General features: G+C 36.5%; 1 protein-coding gene across 4 annotated transcripts in view; it reads right to left on the bottom strand.

The window, feature by feature from the left end:
* Window positions 1-27,148, bottom strand: part of KHDRBS2 (KH RNA binding domain containing, signal transduction associated 2) — a 696,964-nt gene extending 669,816 nt beyond the window's left edge. For all 4 annotated transcript variants that reach the window (XR_005218033.1, XR_005218034.1, XM_037844105.1 and 1 more), the window contains exon 1: window positions 26,824-27,148. Coding sequence is in view for 2 of the 4 variants with exons in the window: in XM_037844105.1 (XP_037700033.1) it covers window positions 26,824-26,914 (91 nt within the window). In the remaining 2 variants the exon portion in view is untranslated. The remainder of the gene's footprint in view (window positions 1-26,823) is intronic.
* Between the last annotated feature and the right edge of the window lie 286 nt (window positions 27,149-27,434).

Here is a 27,434-nt window from a genome sequence, read left to right as displayed (position 1 = left end):
CATAAAACTCCTAGAAGATAATGTAGGAAAACATCTTCAAGACCTTGTATTAGGCGGCCACTTCCTAGACTTTACACCCAAAGCACAAGCAACAAAAGAAAAAGTAGATAAATGGGAACTCCTCAAGCTTAGAAGTTTCTGCACCTCAAAGGAATTTCTCAAAAAGGTAAAGAGGCAGCCAACTCAATGGGAAAAAATTTTTGGAAACCATGTATCTGACAAAAGACTGAAATCTTGCAAATATAAAGAAATCCTACAACTCAATGACGATAGTACAGACAGGCCAATTATAAAATGGGCAAAAGATATGAAAAGATAGTTCTCTGAAGAGGAAATACAAATGGCCAAGAAACACATGAAAAAATGTTCAGCTTCACTAGCTATTAGAGAGATGCAAATTAAGACCACAATGAGATACCATCTCACACCAATTAGAATGGCGGCCATTAAACAAACAGGAAACTACAAATTCTGGAGGGGATGTGGAGAAATTGAAACTCTTATTCATTGTTGGCGGGACTGTATAATGGTTCAGCCACTCTGGAAATCAGTCTGGCAGTTCCTTAGAAAACTAGATATAGAGATATCCTTCAATCCAGCGATTGCACTTCTCGGTATGTACCCGAAGATCGAAGAGCAGTGACATGAACAGGTATCTGCATGCCAATGTTCACAGCAGCATTATTCACAATTGCCAAGAGATGGAAACAACCCAAATGTCCTTCAACAGATGAGTGGATAAATAAAATGTGGTATATACACACAATGGAATACTACATGGCAGTAAGAAGGAACAATGTTGTGAAACATATGACAGCATGGATGAACCTTGAAGACATAATGCTGAGCGAAATAAGCCAGGCACAAAAAGACAAATATTATATGCTACCACTAATGTGAACTTAGAAAAATGTAAAACAAATGGTTTATAATGTAGAATGTAGGGGAACTAGTGATAGAGAGCAATTAAGGAAGGGGGAACAATAATCCAAGAAGAACAGATAAGCTATCATGGGTAAATTAAATGTTCTGGGAATGCCCAGGAATGATTATGGTTGTTAATTTCTGATGGATGTAGTAGGAATAAGTTCACAAAAATGTTGCTATATTAGGTTACTTTCTTGGGGTAGAGTAAGAAAATGTTGGAACTAAAGTAGTTATCTTAGGTTAGTTGTCTTTTTCTTACTCCCTTATTATGGTCTCTTTGAAATGTTCTTTTATTGTATGTTTTTTTTGTTTGTTTTTTTAATTTTTTTTATTTTTCATACAGTTGATTTAGGAAAAAAAAAAGTTTAAAAAAAAAAAAACAAGGAAAAAATATGCAGAGCCCCCTTGAGGAGCCTGTGGAGAATGCAGGGGTATTCGCCTACCCCACCTCCATGGTTGCTAACATGCCCACAGACATAGGGGACTGGTGGTTTGATGGGTTGAGCCCTCTACCACAGGTTTTACCCTTGGGAAGACAGTTGCTGCAAAGGAGAGGCTAGGCCTCCCTATGGTTGCGCCTAAGAGCCTCCTCCTGAATGCCTCTTTGTTGCTCAGATGTGGCCCTCTCTCTCTAGCTAAGCCAACTTGAAAGGTGAAATCACTGCCCTCCCCCCTACGTGGGATCAGACACCCAGTGGAGTGAATCTCCCTGGCAACATGGAATATGACTCCCGGGGAGGAATGTAGACCTGGCATCGTGGGACGGAGAACATCTTCTTGACCAAAAGGGGGATGTGAAAGGAAGTGAAATAAGCTTCAGTGGCAGAGAGATTCCAAAAGGAGCTGAGAGGTCACTCTGGTGGGCACTCTTATGCACAATATAGACAACCCTTTTTAGGTTCTAATAAATTGGGGTAGCTGGTGGTGGATACCTGAAACTATCAAACTACAACCCAGAACCCATGAATCTTGAAGACAATTGTATAAAAATGTGGCTTATGAGGGGGGACAGTGGGATTGGGGGGGGGTCATAGGGATCACACTCCCATTTGTCTAGTTTGTGGAAAGGTGGGGGAAGGAAACAAACAAACAAACAGACAGACAAGGGCGCCCAGTGTTATTTTTTACGTTAGTTGCTCCTTTTCACTTTAATTATTATTCTGGTTATTTTTGTGTGTGTGTTAATGAGGGTGTCGGGGATTGATTTTGGTAATGAATGTACAACTACATAATGGTACTGTGAACAATCAAATGTACGATTTGTTTTGTATGACTGCATGGTATGTGAATATATCTCAATAAAATGAATAATTAAAAAAAAAGATTCAAATGTCTGTTAAGGAAGAATAGCTCTAGAAATACAGCATTCTTTGGTACAAGACCTCAGAAATGAGAACTCAGGGGTACAATGTGCATTTCCAGCACGAAAATTCATCTATCACATGATAAAAAGATTACAGCTTTGTATATAAACAGATGAAATTATTTTCAGGTAAAGTTATGTCAAAACACATTTGCTAGTCATACCATTTGAAGCTATGTCACAGTATTAATCATATCTATTACTGTCAGCAAAATCAAGCATTTTATATTAATCTACATATTTTTATTATAAAAGCAGAAATAAAGTTAAAAACTAAAACGGTATCTGAAGAAATTGAAACACAAGTTTTAAAGAACATTTATTGAAATTCGTGAAACTTCAACTAGAATCTGACCTAACACTATCTGAAATTCTGATATATTTCTTAGGGGAGAGGCCTTATTTTTAGTAAGTACTGCTTTATCATCTTTGCTTTTCAGCATCTAGCCCAGTGCTTGAAACAGTTCTATTCTATATATATCTTCTAAAATGAATAATTAGAATATGTTTAATATTTAAAATTATCTTTAAGTACATGAATATCACTGATAAGAAGAATAAAACAGACCAATCATTGCAGAAAAGTAAGTTAATAAATATGTTGATATTATAACCTGTATGTTCTCTCTAAATACAAACATGCATAAGACTGGTGGCCTTGTCAGCTTTTCCTGCATCACACTACATTCAATCATTTCTACATTTAAAACTCACAGGCAAGCAAGCCAAAAGGAAGAGATCAAAGTTTAGTTAAGAGTATAAACATAAAAATTACATGAAACAAATGCGATATTAATGCACTGCCATACATTATGCTTACCAAGAAAATTCAAAGAAAGAGCTCAATAGTCAAGCTTATAATTTTATATTTGTATTTTCAACATCACTTGCAGTAAGGTTACTCTTGTTCAACCTAATAAAAACCATCTTTGTTGCTATGGAATTTCCATATAAAGAATCCCATTTACTTTTTGAGTAATTTTATAAATTATTTCTTATATTGTATAATTCAGCAAAGAATGTGGAATGATTTTCATGCTCAAAAACCTGGTATCTATTTTATCATTTTTATGGTCTAGGATGATATTATAATACCAACTCATTTTTTATGTCACTTAAATTATCAACTATATTTTCTGAAAATATTTTAAAGAGTAAAAATTACTGCGTATTATCTCAACCAAATATTGCTGGCACAGGATTAAGGTCCATTGCAATGAACACAACACTTTATTTTTGTTTAGCAGTGATAAGATCTTAATTCCAAACAGAATAATTAATATAATCATTACATACTTTATCTACCCTCTCCCTCATAAAAAAACTGCACCTCTCATGTATGTACATGTATATATATGTGTGTGTGTATATATTTGTGTGTGTGTATACTCTAGAACAAAGGATTTTGAGAATCTCTTTACAAATAAACATAACTGTTTCTTTTATCATGACACAGGGTTGTCTATGTACTAAATTCTCTCATAACTACTTCATATTCAATAGTTTACAAGAAAAGTGCACCAAGTCTTGAAGTGAAATGACCTTTACTCATTCGTTTTACATCCTTGTAAACAGAATAACATTTACAATTAATTTATGCATTAAGATGAATTGCTCATATTTTGTGCAAGTCAGAGACTGCTTTAAATTCAGAGATGTAATCTAAACCTTCAGGATGAAAACCACAGGACATCACTGTCCTTATTCTTACCAAATAAAGGCACCAAGGGAAGTTTTTCTTCTCAAAAAATATAGTCACATATGTAATTATGTGCAGAATCAGTCACGAAACACCAAGATAATATTTCTGACATAAAGCAAACCTCCCTCAGTATGACAATTAAGTTGAGCGTCCAGCCAAACAATATATATTCTTTACAATCACCTAAAGTTGAGTGGTAGAAATCAGTGAATGTAAGACATGACTGGGTCACATCATTTCATGAAAAAATACTAGCTGACCACTTTATTATGCTCCCTTCATGTTCCACATTTTAGTGCTAGTTTTAATTCCGAGATCTGCCAAAGAGCTCTCTTTCAAGGGACAGGCTATACTGAAAATGGTTATTACTCGTTCCCCGCATCAAAAACTCTACGACCCCAAAATATATACATAACCCTTTTTGTTTCTATATACTTTAATATAGTAGTTTTATTCCCATTTATAGATAGCCAGTTCATTTGTTCTCACAGCGACTTTCAAATTCAACTAGGTTTTTGAAGCTACACTTACAGTGGCTCAAAAGAGCTTTCATCCTTTCCTACTCCCTACATGCCTCTCTTTTTGCAGGAACTCACACAAAACTGCCCATAGTTTCAAACTATCCTATTTGGATTGTGAAATGTGACAGCAGACTGGCTTTACAATTGCTGAGATAGGGATTTAACCACATAATTCTGACTTCACTGAAAAGTTACCTTACCTTTTCCTCTTTTTGAAATTTACCTTTTTGATTCATTATTTCCTTTGTCATCCAATTTACTGAACTATCTTTTTCCTATTCTTTATTAAAATCATTGGATCTAAAAGTTGGAAAGGCACTCAATGATTAAGTGGCATTCAAGGTTGTACTATCTTCCCAGGAATCGACAAATATAACTTTACATGATTAACAGTTATACAACTAGTGCTTCATTTCAAGCCCCTACTCCTATTGCCAACAACGTAGAGAAATATTCATGTTCACCAGATTAACAATTCCAACCATGTAATACGAAAATAAATTCTAAAACACAAACATATCCAGAGCGGTAATAAAGGAAATTTGCACATTGGTTAATGTCTGTAACGAGAAGGACACTGTTTACAATGAACTTGGGTTCACAATTTCAGAGAACTAGTAAGCTGAAGTTTGATTAAAACATTTTTTAAAACTTTTTAAAAGTGAATTAAGAGAGATAATAGGTGCCTCTGAAAGTATTTTTCTTTAATATATGCCAAAACATTATTTAGACAGAAAATGAACTTATTTGATCCAGTCTATATAAATTCTTAAATAATAGGTATAAAATATCACTAAAAAGACTTTTACATGCCACCCCTTGATGAAAAGGCATCTATCTCCTCTCAGCTACAAACAGATTGTGCTAATTAGCTGCCACCTTGATTGGCAGAAATGAAAGGATTACCATAAGAGTTATATACATATTTTTGAGATATATCATTAGTCATTAGATTAAATGGAATCCTCCATATTTAACACATAAAAGGATGAGACATGTTTTTAAAGAAGGAAGTTAACTGAAGAAGGATTAATAAAATGAATCACCTAAATATTATATTTTCAATTACATTTAGTTTAACCCTTAAGTCTATAAATATTACACTAATACAATGCAGGACTGTGGAACCGTTTTGCAAAAATCCTTTTCTTGTTTTCTTTCCAAATTAGGACTACCTTCTATTCACCTGTTAGCTGCATGCTTTCAGCCCCTAGCAGCAAAGGGAAAGGCAGAACAGAACATGGCAATAGGCCTTTTTAAACCAAAAAAAAGAACTGTCACTCCCAAGCTACCAGCTAGTTTCCTTTTCAATACAAACTGCTATTTGAGGTAATTCATTTAGTGTTTTCTAAAGGCACCTTGTGTAACCTTGCAAGTGGTGATTTGTAATGTGGCAGGCTGTTATCAAGCAGCTACAATATTTTGCCTCTGCTCAATAAAAAGCAGCATTATTCTAAAGTTCATTCATACAGAAACATTTCAGGAGAGGTACTCTGTTAAGGTTTATCCATTTGTTGTTTGAGGGGGCAGGAAGAAGTTGGGTAGTCAAACCATCTTCTTCCCTATTTAGTTGACTCTTTTCTAATTCACAAGGGGCTCTTACATGCTTTGTCTATCCTACACAGCCAAAAAGAAGGGATTAAAAAAGTATCTTGCATTGTAGCATACTATGCATAGCAGTGTCTGCGTCTTCATACCTCTCCTCAATCTTCTGAATTCAGTGCCCACCTTCCCAACTACCAATAGCGAGGGTCCATACACCTGTTAACTGAGGGCTGTCTCTGGCTGTAAGAACCTTCTTTTTAGCCCCCAAGTGACAAGCATGAAGTACCAGGGAATTAAAACTCCCTAGGAGCCACTTCCAACCCAATTTGATGGTATTTGATGTAGCTACCCTAGTTCCCTCTTCCTCAGCTTGGGTATTTTACACTGGCTCACTGTTCTGGATTGGACTGTATCCCCCAAACAAGTATCTGCAGTTCCTAACCCCTGTTCTCATGAATAAGATCCTATTTGGGAAACAGGATCTTTGAAAATGATTATTAATTAAAATGAGGCCAAACTAGATTTGGATGGGCCCTCATCCAATATGACTGGGGTCCTTATAAGGAGAGGTAATTTGGACACACGAAGGCAGACAGAAAGAAAAGACAGCCATGTGAGGGGGGCACAGACTGAGATATGCCACAAACCAAGAACAACATGGATTGCTCACAAACCACCTCCAGAACCCTACAGCCCCCAGAGGAAGCACTGCCCTGCTGACACCCTGATTCATATTTCTAGCTTCCAGAACTGAGACAATAAATGTGTTGTTTTATACCACCCAGTTTGTCACACTTTATTAATGTGAAATTGGAATGGTAAATAGCTTTAGTAATCATCTTGATTTGCTTGAACTCCCACTTTACCCAGGAAACTGCAAAGAAGAAACAGAGGTCAGCTGCAGCAGGCTGACATGCCAAAGATCCCTTGCGGGGCTGATAGAGATGCCTGCCCTTGCTAGGAAAGTAAAACTGTAAAAAACAAGTCAAACTGATGCCAGCAAATCTGCTAATCTCCATCAGATAGTCACAGCCTTACTCAAACATCTTGCTCATACAGGCTGCTGATTAATGGACTGTGACCCAAAGACAACCTGCTCCAGACAACTCAGGTTCCCGCACAGCTCACATAGCTCACTCCCTCACCCCTCTTTCCTCCACAACCTCCCTTTGTCCCAAATAGCCATATAAGCTTCCTCCCCAAAGCCAGCCTTTTGAGCAGAGACCTCCTTTTGATGCTACCCTGCATTCATGCTACTTTAGCTCAATAAACTTATGTGCTTTGATTTTCAGTCTGTTCATTCTGTTTTCAGCACAACTACAGTAACACTAAGAAAATAAGATACTCCCCAGGTTTCCCAATGTGATTACTCCTCATGTCCTAAGTAGTAACTTACTTGAAAACAAACTCTTTGTTAGCCACCTTTCTTTCAAACCTAACATCCCCATTTTCCTGGATCACCACCAAAACAAATTTACTGAATTTAAATCTTTGTCTTGGGGTTTACTTCTGGAGTGAAAAAAAGAAGACACTGTGTATCCCTTGCTAAATAACTCTGGACCTAACTGTAGTGAAAATGAATGGAGGGTAAACTAGAGACACATATTTAACCTAACATACACCCAACACTAAAGATGTATGCAGAGAATAGTACTACGTAATCACTGTATTTCTTGCCCTTTTACTTCCATCTCCTAGAATTAACAGAGTTTGAAAAAAAAGTTTTAAATAAAGGTGTACGTGATAAATAGGGATTTTAATTTCCATGAAATTATAATTAGACTCACAAACATTCCAAGAAAAAATAAAACTGCTTACTTCTTAAAGATAGAGCTACTTTGGAATTTTAGTTAGTTTCAGTGCGGGTAATTAGCAGTAGCACAGTTAAGTTTTTACACTCAGATCCCTATTTCAGAATCTGCTTTCAGGGAAACCCAAATTGAAACATTCCAAGAGACTGCCATCAACCTAAGACCTCTGTTTTCCCTTAGTTAAAATTCTTTGGTTGCAAATAATATAAAAAAGAAATGGAACTACCTTAAGTAACAATCAGAAAAGGATACATCTTGGAAAATGTCTGGGGTGTCATAGTCAGCTGGACCCCTTGATGGCCACAGGAAGGCCACAGGACATTTTCTGCCATCTCTCCCTCACTCGTGCATCTGTTTTGCTCTTGTCTGAAGATTAGTCCTACAACTCTAGAGTTTACCTCTTCTTTGTATTAAGAACCAGCCCCGAATGGTTGACTTTCCCCCAGTTCTAATGTCAAATTCTCACCAGAAAAGGTCTGGTGGCTACCCTGATCCATTTAGTTGCAGCCAGCAGACCAGGGTCAGCAATATAAGTGCCCTACGAAGGGGGCTGGGGCTCTGAGAGAACAGAGGTGAAACAAATTTAGAGAATCCCCTAAAGCATCAACTTCCTATTGATGTCAGTTGTTAGAGACTAGACTATGAATTGCATCTAAGAAAACTGTACTTAGCTTTCATATCTAATATGGAGTGGCCAAAATGGGCTACTAATGGTAGACATTAGATGCACTGGCAACTTTCTCTCCTCTTCACCCAAAGTGGATCTTTAGCTACTACTGTAAAAGTGTGGTACATATGTAAAATACACTGTCTTTCAGTGGCTTAAATCTTTCTAAGTACTACTGTTTAAGATAAATCACACATACTAACTTTGTGTTTACATAAATTTCAAAGGTAGTTTCCTTTAATGGTAACGAAGAATTATTGTCAAATAGTATGAAATTGCAAAAACATAAGATAATATGGATATTCATAGGATATCTAATCAAAATTTCCATTTGCAAGGAAGTAGCAATATACAAAGCTTTTGAGGGAAACAAAAGTCCCCATAATTTTCTATAGGAGGTTTCAAATACCCCCATGGGAACACATGTCAGTACTTCACAATTCTGTATCACTTGCTGGTATCTAAATCCTTTTTTTCTGCCCTGTCCCAAATGCAAACAGAAATAGTCCACTGCAGTCCTACTTCTAAACCCCGTAAGGCACCTTCATTTTCCTTCAGGGTTAGCCTTCCTGTCCATACAAACTCCCCCAAGGATTTCCTTGTCAGATGCCAGCACTGATGTATTCTGTCGGTCCGGATCATTGTTAAATCTTCTTTTTATTTATTAATGTTGACATGATTAGTACATATATGTCTACTAAATGATAGCAGTTTGTGCCTGTGCTTTACGGATAAGCCCCAAGTCACCAGTCATGTATGCCCTTGGGTAATTTCAAAAACTTTATGTCGCATTTCAGGGTGACAGTAATGCTGGCTGTTAATATGCCATTGAAGATTAAGAGATAAAGATGGGCTACTGCTGGAAATGCAGATGTACGTCTCAGTTGTTTGTCTACACATTTATCTATTCTACCCAGGGTAGGGAATGTCAGTTCTGTTTCTGTACAACACAATATTTTTTCTTAAAAAAATAGCAAAAGCATATAACCTACTATATAAAATTGCATGTTTGTTTCTGGGAATATTTAATGTGTATACTATTTCCTGTTATTTTGTGAGATTAGAACCTATTTTTCTACTCTCTACAGTGCAATTGCTCAGGTTTCACTAGATCACTACTACACATTTGCAGCAAATACCTCATTTCTTTCATGGTAGAATGTTATACTTGTCAGATTCAGCAAGCATCAAGGCCTGCTGAATGCTAGGCTTCTACTCAGTTATAAGAACAGTGCATTCATATTTCCTGCAAGAGTTACACTTTAAGTTCAGAGAAAAAGGTAAAAATTGTATTTAGTTATATATGATTTTAAAATACAGAATAAACATTTGTCATGCTTAAGAATTCTAAGGCAGTTAATGTTTCCTTTAGTATTGGAACACACTTATGTGGAGAGTCAATATTGAAAGGTATTGAACATATACTTAAATACTATAATCTTACGTTATGCTACAATTTATATATTTAAACAGTAGACATTCATCATGTTTACACAATATTTCTAAAGACTTTACACAATATTTTTGAATATTTTAAACACAGCAATTGGCAAAGGAACATCTGGATATTAAAATCCAAAAATAAATAAATAAATAAATACAACTTTGATCTATTAACACCATTCACAAAACTTACTTTTAGATGGGGAATAAACCTAAATTTAAAATTTAAAAGCTAAAAACATAAAGCCTCTAGGAAAATAAAAACTTGAGAAAACCTTTGTGACCGTGAGGAGGTAAAGATTTCCTAGAGGACACACAAAGAACTAAGTATAAAGAAAAAATAAATAATAAATTGGACTTCATTAAAATTAACACTTCTGCTTTTCAAAAGACAATTAAGAAAATTAAAAGCTAAGTTACCTGTTGGGAGGAAACATTTGCAATGCAAATAAATAATAAAGGATGTAAATTCAGAAAACATAAAGAATCCTAGACAATAAAAAGATCAACAATCCAATGAAAAATATGTCAAAAGTCTAAGCAATCATTTCAAATAAGAATATATACAAATGGCCAAAATGCACATAAAAATATGTTCCACATCATTAATCATCAAAGAAATGCAAATTAAAATCATAGAAGTTACTACTTCAAACCACTGGGATAGCTGTTATTAAAAAGACTGAGAACTTCAAATATTGGCAAGTAAGTGAACAACCAGAATTTTCATACATCACTGGTGTAACGGTGAAATAGTACAACCTTAGAAAACTGTTTGGCAATCTTTTATAAAGTTAACCACAATATATGTCATTAGATTCTGCATCTCCTAGTAAAGAAATGTCAATATACATTCACAAAAATCTTGTACATGATAGTAACTTACTCTTAATAGATTCAAATTTTAGACGGCCTAACAGTATATTCTCATAATAAATAAACAAATTGCATTATATTCACACAGTAGACTACACCTCAGCAACAAAAGAAATAAACCACTGATGCATGCAACATGGATGAATTATTAAAATATCATATTGACCTTAAAAAGTCAGAAGGAAGAATACTTTATTTTTGCCTTTATATAAAAGTAAACCACAGTCAATGTGACCTATAATGAAAGGAATCAGAATAGTACTTGCCAAAGGGGAATGGGGATCAATAGGAAGGGGGTGTGAGGGAAGTCTCTGCTGATGCATGTGTTCCTATTTTGCCTAGATTAGATTATACAATTATCAGAACTCATTAAACTGTACATCCAAAAACTGCATTTCACTCTTTATAAAGTTTACCTCAAGTTTTAAGAAAACCAGACAAAGGGGAAACATAAAAGATTTTTATTGATTTACGGTGTCTGATAAGATACTGCACATATAATCGCATAGGATCCATGAGACGATTGCTGCTTGATCTATGAGATCGGTAACAAGAGTCTCATTTTATAGTTGAGGAAACAAAGACTCAAGGTATTTAGAAACTTGCCCACAGGCCCAAAGCAGGCACAAAACCTAGCCATGTCGACCTCACCGACCACGTTCTTTCTACTATCATAGTGGCTTTCAAACTTTTTTACCTTATTCCAGAATAAGAAATAGGTTTTACATCATGACATGGAAAACACACATGCATGGACACACACACACAAACTGTAATAAATGTTTCATCAAATATATATAGTTTATACATATGCATCTCTCAGGTCTAGCACAGTCATCATTCTTTCCAGTACTAAAACAGACCTATGTGAGGGGCCATGTTCAAAGATGACTCATACATCTTTTCACACCATAATCTGAGGCAGTGAGAAGAAATGCTCATACCACAAGAAGCTCAAGGATCTGCAAGTGCAGAGGGTACAACAGATTCAGGCATTCCAAGTCATGCTCACTGTGAAGCATAGCTCTACGGATCCTAATGGAGGCAGTAAATTTCTAAATTAGTATGGTATCACAAATCCAAGGGGAAATGTATCAAGAAGGGGGCAGTGGTCAGCAAAGTCACATGTGTCAACAAGTCAACAGAAACTAGCAAAGGACTAGGTGAGTGCTTACAGGTAGGTACTTACTAAGGATTTTGGATAGGGAAAGGCTACCAAAATTTCAAGGACAGTCCTAGAAAAGCACTAGGGATTAATTTCATAATTTTATTTTCTGAACTGTAGTTTCAGATAAGGATGTTACAAATTACACTGAGAAAACTGGCGAGGTAGAAGCAGTGGGAAGGGGAGCAAGGGTGATGGAGCAGAGTCTAGAAGTACTGCTGCACTTTAAAGTGAGCAAAAGAAACAATAATATTGGGCTGTAGTTACCTTGGGCAATTTACTGTTAATTTATAACTAATAGTGTCCCCATTTGACAGATGAGGAAAAAGAGACAGGGAGAGGTTAAAACAACTTACCCAAAATAATACAGATCTTTAGTGACAGGAACAAAATGGAACCTAGGGGGCCTGGCACTGGTGTCTGTTTTTACTGACTAGATCTAAATGCCTCTTTCATTCTCTTGTCCCCTTTTATAGGTTAAACCATATAAAATTGCTATTTTTCTATGTCAAAATGATTAAATATGATTCAACATATTAGTTACTTATATTTCTCTTCCACTGTGAAGCCAAAGATTCTGAAAGAGTTCACTAACCTCATTCTCTTCAGGGACTCACTTGCTATTCACTCAGCCCACAGAAATTGGGATTTGCTCCCACCACTCCCTCAGTCCATTCTCCGTTGCCAAATCCATTAGAGATGTTTAACCCTTGTCTTATTTGATCTATCCGTAGCACTGAAAACATTAACCAAACCTTTCCTTCTTCACATATTCTATTGACTTGACAATGAATGTGCCTGATCTTTCCTACCTTCTAAGGTACTCCTATCAGTCAACTTGCAGATTCCTTTTCTTCTGCCTTTCCCTTAAATGCTCATGTTTCTCAGGGTTTTATCCCAAGTCCCTGGCTTTGTTTCCTAGGGCTGCTGTAACAAAGTACTACAAGCTGTAGGACGTAAAACAACTGAAAATTTTTGTCTTACAATTCTGGAGGCTAGAAGTCCAAAATCAAAGTGTTGGAAAGAACGCGTTCCCTCTGAAGTCTCTGGGAAGAATCTGTTCCCAGCCTCTCTCCAGGCTTCTGGTGGCTGCAGGGGATCCTGGCATGTAGATAAATTTGCCTCTATTCTCACACCTCCATGTGTTTTCTCTGTGTCTGCCTGAGTCTTCTCTCCTTTTCTTATAGGGACACCAGTCATACTGGATTAAGAGTCCACACTACTCCAATGCAACCTTATTTTAACTTACCTGTTTCCATCTGTAATAGCCCTATTTCCAAATAAAGTCACATTCTGAGATACCAGGGATTAGGACTTCAACATATCTTTTTAGAGGACTCAATTCAAACCAAAACAGTTCTCTGTTTCACTCTGTATGCTCTCCCCTGGGTGATCTTTGCTCCGCCCAAAGTCAATTATCACCTCAAAGCTGATAAAACCCAAACTGTTAACTGCAGCTAAGATATTTCTCCTGAATGCTGGACCCATATTTTCACTCAGACAGCCCTCGGGCTCTTCACCGTGAATCAAATGGAACTCAGCATTAACCTCCTTCTAACTCCTAGCTCAGTAACTGACACACCATGAAACCAATTACCAAGAAGCAATCTACACAACAAAATTGACCACACTTTTTTCTCATCCCCTCTATCCAATCCAATCATCTCCATTTTATTTGCTAAATTTCTATTAGATCTGTCCTCCAATCCCCACCTGCACTCACTTGAATTTATGTCACCACATCTTCATTCTTGGATTGCTGTTCTAGCTTTCTGATGGCCCAATCATATCTCACATCAGTCCAATCCCTTCTCCAAGAATGCAGCCATTTATGTTTTTATTGAAAATCTGGCATCACCTCTGCCCTCTTTTAAAACCATTCAATGATGTATCTTTGCTCTTGGCATAAAGTCCAAATTCCTTAACACTGTTTACAAGGTGTGTGCAATAGATCTATACCTTTCTCTTTAGTCTAACTTTTCTCTATTCTCCCCCTAGTATTAGATAGTCCAGACATATCTAAATTCTAACTATTCAAATGAATGTTCTCTTTCTTCTCAAGCCTTGGAAATGTGGTTCACTATATTCATGTGTAATTCTATCGGGATTGTAGCCCCTTCCACACCAAATCCTGGCCACAGCCAACTTATTTGTTAGATCTCAACTATGAGCCCCTTTCAAAGCTTTCCACGATCTCTCCAGACTTCTTTAGGTGCCCTACCCAGGATTCCTAAAGCATCATCTACTTTCCTTATCATTGAACTTAGCAGATTCTATAGAAATAACTTAACTGTCTGTACCTCCTGCCCGCTCCTCAAGCTAAACGTAAGCTCCAGTTAGTAATTCAGGACACAGCCAGTAAGAACCATTCAGACAAAGTCTGACTGATTCCTTACGTCTAGTATATCTAGTATATCCATAAATATATAGATTATATATATATATATATATATATATATATATATATATACACACATGTATATAAATTCTAGTCAAAGGGAAAACATTTGGTTTATTACAACTCATATCAAATACTTATCACTTCAACCAACTCGTTAAATTGCTTTTAATTATCATAATGCTTTATTCTCCCAGAGTTTCCTTGTATGGCAACTACATAATTTCTGCTCTTTCACTAATTTCACATTACTGGCTTAATGCAGAGCCATCTATAATCCATGCCAAAGCAATATCATATAATAAAATGCCATCTACCTCAGCATACCAAATGTTCTTTCATCTTCACACAATTCCTTAAAGGGCCCCTCTTCCACCAGGTCTTGGATTGATAAAAATTCAGCTTCTAGTTTTTGCCTTCTGGAAAGAGAAAATTGGACTGTCTGGAGACACGGATGATCCTTAACACAATACTGCACTTACTTTTATTTCCCCATTTATAATATTTGCATGCCTAACCATATCAAAATGAATGTATTCTATTATTTAGTAATTCATCTACGATTTGCATTTTAAAGTTTTATTTAATTCAATGGGTATATCATTGTAAATGTAAATCAAATTATTAAAAAATAAAATTCCTTAAAATTTCCTGGAAAAATTATTTTAAAGGAAACAATAAATTCTATAGTAACATAGTTATTTAAATCTTCTAAAAGATTTTCACAGCAAAATCTTGTCATTCTCTTAAACAAGTAATGTTCATCAATACTATTTAATGTTTCAATATTTAATGGTTGCTTTTGACACTTTTACACTTTAAATGAATATTTATCTAATCTCTAATTTACTGCTTAAGAAGTCCAAATTTAGTATGTTGCCCTCTAACCTGCCTTCTTTATCTTTTTCAATAAATAAGGAAATATCACCTGCTTTTCAGAATGTAGGGACCTGAGCACAGTGCATGATCAACAAATGGTAGCTGTTACTTTAGTCATGGCTTCTTCTCAAAATTAATGTATTTTTTCTTCAGGATTTCCACCTTGTTTCAGTTGTAGTCATGACTGTTAATTATCTAAACATACACTTCCATGAATCTGTTAAAAATATCTACACTCTAGAGAGAATACAATCATTTCACTTTTCTACTAGAAGAGTAAATCTAATATTTAATGTGGGCATTGATTGTGCCATTTCTGATAATAGTGCAATAATACTGACCAATCTGCTTCAAAACCTAAAACTTCAGAACCCATGGATAGCATTTAAATCAAGCCATGTTGCCAAGTTATCCATTTCTGACCAAATGTGAAAACTGCTGCCAAATTTTAAACAAAACCCACATTGCCTCAAGACACAATATAAGACCTATAGCTGTTCTTCTTTCCTAGAAAAAAATCATCAAATGTAAGCAGTTTTCAAAAAACATGGAAAGAATAATGTCTCAGCAAATCACACAACATTATCTGATCACCTTGTGGATCCAAAAACAAAACAAAATAAAACCAAAATAAAAGAAAGGCCTGGAATATTTCCCTACTCCCTGATATCATGTCACCAAAATATCCCATAAACAAGAGTTAATATAAGACATTCAGAAAACTTAGACTGTCTCACTGATCCTTAACCTCCCTCGTTCTGTACTCATGTAAATTTCCCCATTTACATTTTTACTTGCCTATATATATTATCCTTACTTTATAATATGCATGCAATACTTACATTCAGTAACATATTTCAGAATTTACTTTGGATATTAAAATCTGACCTTCCTTCAAATCCTTGCTATAGTTTGGTCTCATCCATTAGGAGGCAGTATACAGTAATACTCATGGCCTCTATGTGAAAAAGCATGAGTGTCAGTTCTACAACTTATTAGCTGTGTGACCTGAGGTAAATTTACTTCTCCAAACCTTAATTTTTCTAATTTGTAAATGAGGATAAGGTTCAAAACTATCTCATAGAATAGAATGGTGGATGAATTGCAGAATGCATGCAAAGCACTTAGGAGAGTGCCTAGCCAAGAGAGTCAATAAATACTGACAGCCATGATGACGATGACGATGATGTACATCTGATTACCATGACCATCAAGAGCTCTTCCTTCTTTGAACTCTCATATCATTATCTGTATAATTCATAGAGTAACTAGCAAACCTTCCCAAACATTGTTATTTACATGTTCCAAACACTGTTGAATCCCACACATATTATATACCACCCAATTCAAATATCTGATGCCTCTTCATATAGCAACACTGTATATTATACAAGGATGTCACCAACAGACATTTAAGGGTATGTGTGACTGTGCAGTCCAACATAGTCAAGTACTAACCTAACAAGATTTATCCCCTAAACTCTAGCTTAACTATAGTAAATGGCCTAAAACTCTTTCATTCAGGAGTTCTCGGATGGTTATTCTCTTTCTTACTGCAAAATATTTTGGGAAGTAGTATTATTGAGGCAAACGTAAGCAATAGAGAATAATGCTACAAATGACTCGTTTCCAAAAAAAAACATAGTGATAATTATTGAGCAAAAGGATGCTTGGACATTACTTATTGAATATATTGAAAATATATATATTTTAATATTATTTGGCAAATGAAACATGAAATCATTATAGAACTCTCCACCTGAGAAAATGAAGAAGTCATATAACATGGGCATTTGCTGACATGAATTTGGAAAATCAGCTACTAGCCAATACTTTATCATTAAAAAAACTCATGCTTATTTTACTGGGATTCACCATATTTGTGAGGGAAAGGACCATATCTCAGCATATAACACTCTTATACTATTTATAGCTTTAAAAAACAAACTGGTCTCAGAAAAGGCTAGAGTGCTATCCTTAGATATTTTAATGACTTTATAAAGTCAACATGTAGAAAATGTAATCCCAATTAAAATGCACCTTCTTATACTATAGTCACAGACAACAAAAAAAAAGAGATTAAGTCAGGTGTTGAAATAATTAAGTGTATAAAGATTGCTGGTAACATTACAGAGTTAATTCCAAGAGTTTCTAAAAACTACTTCTGCAAGTCACTTACTTCTTTTGACAGCTTCTGTGGGAATCAGACCTTCAACCTAGTCAGAATCAGACCTTCAATCTAAACCATGTACTTAAAGAGAAACTCAGAATAATGATCAGACCTCACCTTGTTCTCATTCTCAAGTGCTGAGTCACAAAGAATCATGAAATGGAGGAAAGACTTGCCTGTCATCCAGATGGATTTATCCTGGCCATTCTCATGCTTATATAACTAGTTAATGAACTGTGAATACACAAAGCCTAAAATATACTCACAAGTAAATTTCATAAGTAAACTAATTTCAAAAACACAAGTGAATGGTTACTGGACAGTATAAATAAAACACCTTCATCTCAAAGGTGAAGATAAGAAAGAAGACTGGCTGGGCACCACAGGACCCAGAAATAACATGAAAGTGAGTTCTCTAGATTTTCTCTGTACCTCATATATGGCGGACTGGGTGCCACAAAAGCTGGCAATCCAGAAGCAGCAAGAGAAATCAACAAAAAGCCCCAGGAGAATCATGCTCTCTCTAGCCAAAGGACTAGGAAAGGGTCAACCTAGTAAGACAGAAAACTTCCAACAACAACCACTCTTCTCCAGCCAAATGCATATAAAATTTTGGCCTATTGTTATCCCTGTCAAGAAAGGTTAAATAGAACGCCTTGACTTTCAACCTTGCCCAGCTGTAACAAGGTATCCTCTTCCCCAGCAGGGTGGTATCAGAGAAGAATGAATGGGGAATTGCGATTTCATTCCCATCCAGAAGTAAGGCGGCCCTCCCCTTCCAGTGTCAGGGAAGCCCTCATTACCACCAGATCTTACACAACCATCCAGCAGGAACAAGGCCTCTCCACCCCGTGTGATATCAGTGGAGGATACATGGGGGTCAGTAACAAGGTACCCAACCCCCTCCCAACCAGGGTAGTACCCGTGATACCTGGTGGGGAGCCTGAACTTCCACTTCCACCTGGAAGTAAAAAGGTGGTTGCCACCTCTCTCCCAGTTGGCATGGTGTCAGACAAGACCTGCTCAAAAAGACGACTTAACACAACATTCAGTGTGATCACAAAACTCAAAATGTCCAGGATGCAACTAAAAATCACATGTAATACCAAGAACCAGGAAAATCTCAATTTGAACGAAAAAAGACAATCAACAGATGTCAGTACCATTACTACAAAGTATTTTAAAGCAGTCATCATTAAAATGCTTTCATGGATAAATAGGAACATGTTTGAAACAAACGGAAAAATGGAAAGTCTGAGCAAAGAAACAGAAGATATAAAGAAAAACAAAATGGAAACTTTAGAACCAAAAAGGCAACAACTGAAATAAAAAAAATTTCAAATGATGAACTCAGCAGCAGAATGTGGAGGGTAGAGGAAAGACTCACCGAACTTGAAAATACAACAATAGAAATTATCCAATCTGAACAACAAAGAAACAAAGGGACCTAGTCTCAAGGACCTGCAGTAGTATATAAAAAGATCTGTCCTTCTTGTCATCAGAGTCCCAGAAGAAAAAGAAAAGGTGGATTGTGCTGAAAAAGTATTTGAAATAGTTGAGCATTTCCCAAATTTGATAAAATACATAAACCTACACATTCAAGGAAGCTGAGAAAACCCCAGATAGAATAAACCCAAAGAAATAAATTCCAAGATACCGCATAGTCAAACTTGAGAAAACAATTTTAAGAAAACATTCCAAGCAATGCAAAAGAAACGTCATCTTCTCTCTTAGTGAAAAACAATTCAAATGACAGAAGATTTCTCATTAGAAGTCATGGAGAATAGAAGGAAGGGGCACAGTATTTTTCAAGAGCTTAAAGAAATGTCAACCCCAAATTCAATATCTGGGGGGAATTATCCTTTGGGAAAGTAAGGGAAATAAAGAAATTCTCATATAAAGGAATACTGAGAGAACTTACTGCCAGCAGACTTACCCTAAAAGAATGATTAGGGTTCTTGAAACTGAAAGGACATGATAAAAGAAGGAATCTTGGAACATCAGGAAGGAAGAGCAATGTAAAGATCAAATACATGTGTAAATACAATGGACTTTCCTTCTCCTGAGTTCTCTAAATTATATTTTCTTTTCTAGTTGAAGCATAAAATATAACATTGTCTGATTAGTTCTTAATGTCTGTTTGTGAAAGATTTAAGACAATTATATTTTAAAGAGACCTAAGTGGAAGTAAGTTTTCTAAACTTCATTTTAACTGGTAAAATGTACATAAGAGAAAGACAGTGATATGTTCTGTACATATAAAGTACTACCTAGAGCAACAACTAAAATAAATCTACATAAGGAGATACACCAAAACCACTAAGGCTATATTCAAGTGGAATTCTAAATAATGTTCAAATAACTGACAGAAAGGCAAGAAAAAGAAAACAGAGAAACAGAAAAACAAAGGGAACAAACAGAAAATGAAAAAATAAAATGGCAGATTCAGGCCTTAAGATATTAATAATTATGTTAAATTTAAGTTGTCTAAACACATCAATTAAAAGAGATTGGCAGAGTGTACTAAAACAAACAAACAGAAAACCATGACTTAACTATAGCTGTCTACCAAAAAAAAAAACACATAGGTTTCCAAATATTATAAACAAGTAAAAATGTCCTTCAAAAGCTGAATAGTTAAACAAACTATTCTACATCTATATCATGGAATGCTAGTCAGCAAGAAACAAAACTAAGCAAAACAAAAACTGTTGATACATACAACCAACTGGATTGACTCAAGGGCATCGTACTGAGTGGAAAATGCCAAACTTAAAAAGTCACATATCGTATGATTCCATTTATGTATCATTCTTCAAATGACAAAATTATACAGATGGAGAATATATTAGTTATAGTCAGAGGTATAGGATCATTTGTAGAGAGGGGATAGGTGTGATTTTAAAGGAGGGAGGTCTTTGTGGTGACAGAATAATTCTGTATCTTGGTGGTGGTGGTGAATACATGAATCCATACATGTGATCAAACCAACCATACCACTGCCATTTTCCTGGGCTTTATACTGCACTATAGTTACACAAGATGCAACCACTGGGTGAAACTTGAGTGAAAGGGTACACGGGGTCTCTTTGTACTCTCTTTGCAACTTCCTTCAATTTGATCCCTAGAGTTTTGAAGTAAGCAACAATAGAATATGACTGAATTGAACAATGACAGAATTCACAGTACTTTATTTTTGGAGACATCTCCTGAAAAAATAGTAGGATAAGGCAAAGAGATGAGGTCAGCATCATTCACTTATTGATTATTTATTTGAGCTTTCTAACTATGAGAGTAAAGGCATATATTAAGGTTTCAGAGACAAAGGTCATCGTTCCAGACCTCAAGTCTAGAGGGGGGAGACAGACAAGTTAAAATAGAATTACTCATCACAATGTTTTAGTAGTGGCAAAACTGAGAAATGCACTTAATCCATACAAGTGGCACAAGGAAACCATTATGAAAAGCTTCGTAGAAGAGACAGTCAAACTCAGTTTTGTTGAATGAGTAGGAATTATAACCAGAGAAAGAAACTACGGAAGGGTTACTGGAGCGAGTTCCGAGCAAGTGCCATACCTTAGAAATGGGAGAGGGCAGAGAGGAGACTGTGAGTTATTGAGTTATTGGCAGAAGAGGTAGCAGAGAGGCCGACAGGAGCCAGGACAAGAAGCCCGAGTGACAAAAGCCTTTCAGGCATCCACTGAACACCATAATATGCCAGGCACTGCGCTAAACATTACTGATACAAACATGAATAGGACTCAGCTCTGCGCCTCAAAAGGGTCCCAGTCCAGTGAGAGACAGACATAACCTGAAATTAAAAATGAAAGTAACATGTACAGAGACCTAGAGGTGTTCATTATGGGAACAGGAAAGAAGAAAACATATCCAGCTTTGAGTGTGCAGGGAGACGAGAGGCCGTGTGGAGAGTTCAACTGTAAGCAGTTTGGTGTATCTGAGATAGAAGTTAAGCAGAAAAGATCAACAAATGAGTCTGGAGAGGAAGGCATGTTGTAAGGATGTAAAAAGGGATGGACTGCACACTGCATGCTGCAAGCAACGGAATTAAAAAGTGAGACATGGTCAGAATTGATTTTGAATGAATCACTCTGACAGCAATGTGTGTGCCGGGGTGAGAGGGAAGGGACAGAAGATGGCAAGTGTAAGGAGTAGTCAGAGAAGAAGAGTAAAACCAGTAGTGTGTGGTGCTTGGAAGCCAAGAAGTTGGGAAAACATTATAAATGAAAAGTGTAGCCTAGAGACCTGATGAGAGGTCAGGATAAATTTATTAAAGTTGGCAATCAGGAGATGATTCAGCCACTAGGGTCACCAGTTTCAGGACAGTGCTGAGAACAGAAGCCAGACTGAAAGACCTTTGAAGAGGTAAGTTGAGAAAATGAAGCAGCTAATACAGTTGATATTATAAGAAGACTGAAGGAAATGAGGGAGGATACATGTCAAGGGAAGTTATTTCTATTAGTTTTGGCATGTGAAACAAGTATTCTTTGTTTATATTTTTAAAATGGACAGAATGGATCATGTTTACAGTATTCTACGAGGAAGAGGAGAGAGGGAGGGAAGAAGTTGGGGATTTTGAAGAAATGATATAACTATGGAAGGAGTCCAGAGAAGACTGAAAGCCTTAGGCTCAAGGACATTGGTGGACAAGTCAACCTGGAAAGAAAGGAGACATCTGATCTTCTGGGATTGAAAGACAGTGAGGTTGGGTACGAATGTATTCAGAGGGTGTGAGGTTGAGGCAGGTCCTAAGAGATACATGCATTCCCTTCAGTGAAAGAGACAGTGAAATCAGCTGCTGAGAGTGAAGGACATGTGGGTGAAGGGGAGGCTTGAGAAGGTTTGGAATTACCCACGAAAGAAATAAGAGCCAGGGGTAACTGAGCTCAAGTAAAAGACTGACAAATGGCTACAGACTAGGGGAACATGATATTTAAAAAAAAAAAAAAAAAAAAGCCTCATTGGGATCCTTTTCTATAAGGTAGGTATATTGCATAAATTGGTTTTTAGGTTCGTATTTCACCCAGCAGGGATTCAAACAGTAAGGCTGTACTTATTTTCTTGCAAAAGCTAGTTTCAAAACTGAAATCAAGTCCACAATGGCATTAAAATTTTAAGGACAATCTTAAAGGCATCATCTTATATTTGTAGAGCATTTTTACAAGCAGTATTTTTTAAGGTTAGAAGAATTCTGCAAGGTAGGTATTATTTTTACTGTTTTAAATATGAAGAAATTGAGTGTCAAAAAGGGACAAAAATTGACATATCCAATATTTCACAGTAGAAAGAGGTGCTGACACTCAAACCCAAGTGTTTTAATTGCTATACTAGTATTTCGTCCACGATAATAAGAAACTGTTTAAATTGCAGCTCAAAGTTAATTTGCATTTAATAAACAAATAAGAATATCCTGGATCTAATAGGAGAAAAAAGAGATTACATTAATACAAGGAAAAGTCACTTTAAGAGTCACATAAATACTACTTTATATCAGAACCTGGTTTTAGACATTATTACAGTAAGCTTTCCTTCAATTAAGAACTCATCATGTTTTATGGAAAATATTTTAAGGAACACAACCTAAATTCAAAAATGATCCTAATGAGAATCTAAATGAAATAGAACTTTTAGTTATATTCTCTACAAGTCAGCATTTGTGATAAATATTAATGTTGTTTTCCTCATGATTATAAGAGTTACCCTATATTTGCAAACACAAAGTCCAGTCCTGGACGGCAGGCCAAACTTTTCAACAAATTTGATAATAACATCTAGGTATTTTAGAAAGAAACATTTGAACTGCTGGAATATTTTGCAATATTTGATTCCATCCTATAATGCGTCAAAAAAGAAAAAAAAAAAGACAAATTTACTAATGCTTGTGAGGAATTCAGATTAGGAAGTCTGATCAGAAAACCCAAACACTCTCACTTAGACAAGAATGTATTAACCATCTTAAAATACTCCTAAAATATGCAATCACCATAATGGCATCTATAAATTTGAAAAGATCTATGTCTGTCAGTAGACAGGCATGCCTGAGTGCAAACAAGAATATTTCTATGTATATGCATTGTGAGCTCTAAGCCTTGGTAACAGTTCAATAGACAAAAGAAAATAAATCTGTCCTCAGTGCCCAGAATAAAGTATAAACCCCAAATTACATTATATTGCAATAATTGTATCATCAATGACTAAACCAGGAAGGAATGAAAAAAGTTTCAAAAAGTGCAACCTTCGATTTTTTTTTTGTTATTATTCTAAATACAGAAGCACCATTCCTTTGCATCAGCAGTAATCCAAGACTCACTTAGCATTGCAAGAAAACATGTAGATCCTCTAGTCTAACTCCATAATTTCAGACAAGGAAACCGGGCCCAGGGAGGGAAATTTTCCAAGATTCAGTTTAGACAAAAGTGGACTTAAAATCCAGGTATCTGGATTTGCAGATTAGTGCATGTCCCAGAAGTGGCACAGATATAAATAACCTCATCTAATTTCATCAGGCAAGCAAATTCAGAGGCCGACTGGAACTTTAAGGATCATGCTGAGTTTGCTGTTTTATCATATTCAAAAGCACCTTGCATAACAAATAGATAATTAAATGATATAATCACAGGAGAAAAATTATTTTAATTAATCAAACGTATTATAAACATTCCTGAAACCATATTATTTAAGACCTCTTCAAGCAACAAATACATAAAATGTTAGGCTTTCTCAGGATCATTCCTACCAAAAATATACAGCAGAAACAAGCGAAGTAAAACAAACTACAATAAAAATAACAAAAAAAAAACCCCACAACAAACTAGTAGTTTTAACTCCACAGCCTTCATTCCAAACGAAGCAGACACAACGGAGTACTGATTTGCATCTACCACCAATCAAAAATCAAAATAAATCATTGTGAAAGCTTATTGGTTTACATCACTGCCTTTATATATACTGGCTTCTGGAAAATCATTCCCAAGAACTGAATCATCTGGATCATTTTTATTACTCACTCCGTCTTGAGACTGTCTGCACAGTACTGACTGAAATGTACTTCAGTGCACATCTTCCTTCCAAATGACTATCTATGTCAGGTTTATTTATAGGCACTGCCTTCAATCAGCGCATTTCCAGGTATAAGAAAGAAAATCATCTCAACACTGTTCTTCTAAAGAATTTGACACAAAACCTGGAAAGCTTGGCAAATGGCTTTGGAAAAATAATGAAATATTGAGGATAATAAATGTACACTAAGATGTATTAGCAATTCTAAATGACATTCATCATATACACTTTAATAAGTAAAAAGAGAGAGTCCAAGGTACAATTAGAGAAGTAATTTAAATACTGTCTTTGCATAACTGTTTGTAGACCCCAAGATATTATCATCATCACCTCCACCACCCTCCTTTCCTCTGTATGATTTCTGTAGAATTTGAGAACCTCTCTTTGTTTCTTACTTAGATGTCTTCCCCCTTCCATTTAGGTGCTTTTTCTCTTAATTCTTTATAAAAGCAGGACATGCTTCCACCTACTGGGAACAACTCAAATTACACAGTATATCAGAACATGTTCTTAAATATCCAGAAATCAAATTCCTGAGAAAGATAAATTGTTAAAGAACCAGGTGCAGCCTTCTCTGACTGTTTTACCAGCCACTGAAGTACCTATGTACTCTGTTAGGAGTTTCTCATGTTTATTGCTCTAGTTTGGCAATTTTCAAAAGTGCAATAACTATCATTAATGATTCATGAAATAATCATTGTGCCTGTTGTCCCAAAGAGAACACCAATTAGCAGGTCAAAGAAGAAGATCAATGCCTAACTTCTTTTCATTTTACAGACATCATCACCTATGTGAAGACACCTCTGGAAAATATATTGAAGTAACTATTTGAAGAAGTTTAAAACCATTTTAATCCATTTTGAACAATCAAGAATTTATACCTTGTTTTCCAATACCCTTATTAGTTTTTATAATTGCCTTAATTTTTTTAGTAACTATGAGGGACATTTTAAGTTTTTAATTGGCTTTTCTTTTCAACTTTAGTTTCTATTTTTTTTCCATTCTCTAACCAAAAGTAGTAAGCTTACTTGAATTTTATCCTTTCCAAATACTCTGAAAAAGCTTCTTTCTTGAAAAGGAGCTTAGTTGTTTCAATCACATTTCATATTCTGACTGTAAGTCCTTTTAATTGCTTAGTTCAAAAAGACAGAAAATATGCTTGTTATTCTAAATAACAATCCACTGATAAAATATTAAAACAAACTTAATGACCATTTCATTCATATACGGAGTAGCAAAATTTTTCCTTCCATGTAAACTGTCTCAAAAAAGAAAACATTTCTTTTAATGCTGAGGGGACTGGGGAAAAGGAAGTTTTCACTTTTAGTTTTACTGTAGCAAGACCATAACAACCCAAGCTACAAAACTGCATTGTAGCCAATTTTATGATGAAGGAGTTCATTATTAATGAAGCATTCATGGAAAAAAATCTGTAGTTGTTAAAAAAGAAAAGCGTGTGTAGATTACTAAAGATACTATGAGTGTCTTTAGTTGCTGGAGGACATTATTTCAAGTTATGCAGTTAATATTTCTGCCATTCAAAAGTTATGTCTATGTGTGTCTTTTTTAGGCGACTATTCAAAGCAAAAAACAACAACATATATTCCTCTGGGAATGGAAGTTCCTTTAAAATTACAGGTACACAAAGAAAATGCACACTTAGTAAAACAGTTGATCAACTGTGGAGTGTTCCTGGGGACCAATACCTCGAAACGTACCCGATCATCGCACTTCACATAAATTTATAAACAGTCTCTGCTTAAAACATTCACACACATATATGAACATGCATAGTTCCATCTAGGTTAATTCTAATACTTCCCATAGGAAGACTGTAATTAGGTTAAAGGATATCAAAATCATTTGCAAAATGCAGGGGGAAAAATGCTCATCTGCAGCCACGAAGCTCTTAGAACACCACGCTGATCATCCTTTACTTCCAAACTGATTTCTCTTCCCTCTGCAAAGTGAAAACGTCCCTGCAGACGTTACACTTTATGGTTTCTTTGACTATCGATGTTCCGAACAAGTCACATCATCACCACTGCCATTAGATCTCGCAGCTTGGGTCCTCCCCAAATTAAAACCTGGAGAAGGAGCAGAACTGCCTGCCCCAAAACACGGGCTTCGTCTGCCCGAGCTCTAAAGCGAGCATCTTCAGGGGGACAGTTTTTACGAAGGTGAAGACAGGCGTCCCTCCCCAACTTCACTCCCCTAACCCAGACGCGGGAGAGAAAGGCGGCCGGGAGGTCCGAGCCCATCCTACAGGCAAATCCTACCTTCTGCCAAAAGGCGCGATGCGTGCACAAAAGATGGATCCAGACTATCTTTCTCTGCCATCAGCTCAGGCAAATATTTCTCCTCTTCCATAGCGCGGACTTCGGACCGTCCCCGGGCGAAGCGCAAGGTTCCACTTGCTCGGACGCAGGGTCCCCGGGCAGCCACTAGGTCCCACGCTGCTCCGCCTCCGCCTCCGCGAGAGGGTCCCCGCGCGTCCTCACTGGCCCGTGCACCCAGCCCCTGCGACTCCCGCCGTCGGGCTCCGCGGCCCGACACCTGCCAGCCTCTCCCCTAGTCCCCAGCTCGCGCCAGACGCCGCTCACACCAGTGGCCTTAACTGGGGAGGCGGGAACAGGGCGCATCCCACCTCCGCCAACCACTCATTGGTGGCAGTGTCTGGAGAGGCGGGATCCCCACGAAAGCCTGGGATCCTCATTGGTCTGCAGTACACGTCGAACCGCCTGACTGGCAGGAGGCAGCTGCAAAGGGGAGGGGAACGCAGAAGGCGCAAACTCTTTCTTCTTGCGGCCCAAGCCTTCCCTGGTTATTGGCATGCCCAATTCTATGGAACCCTCTGTGTCTTCATCCGAGGTAAGGAGAGGGAAGAGAG

This window comes from Choloepus didactylus, chromosome 7 (assembly GCF_015220235.1).
Source record: "Choloepus didactylus isolate mChoDid1 chromosome 7, mChoDid1.pri, whole genome shotgun sequence".
NCBI lineage: Eukaryota > Metazoa > Chordata > Mammalia > Pilosa > Megalonychidae > Choloepus > Choloepus didactylus.
The sequence above is the reverse complement of the archived record's forward strand: the minus strand, read 5'-3'. Positions and strand labels throughout refer to the sequence as shown.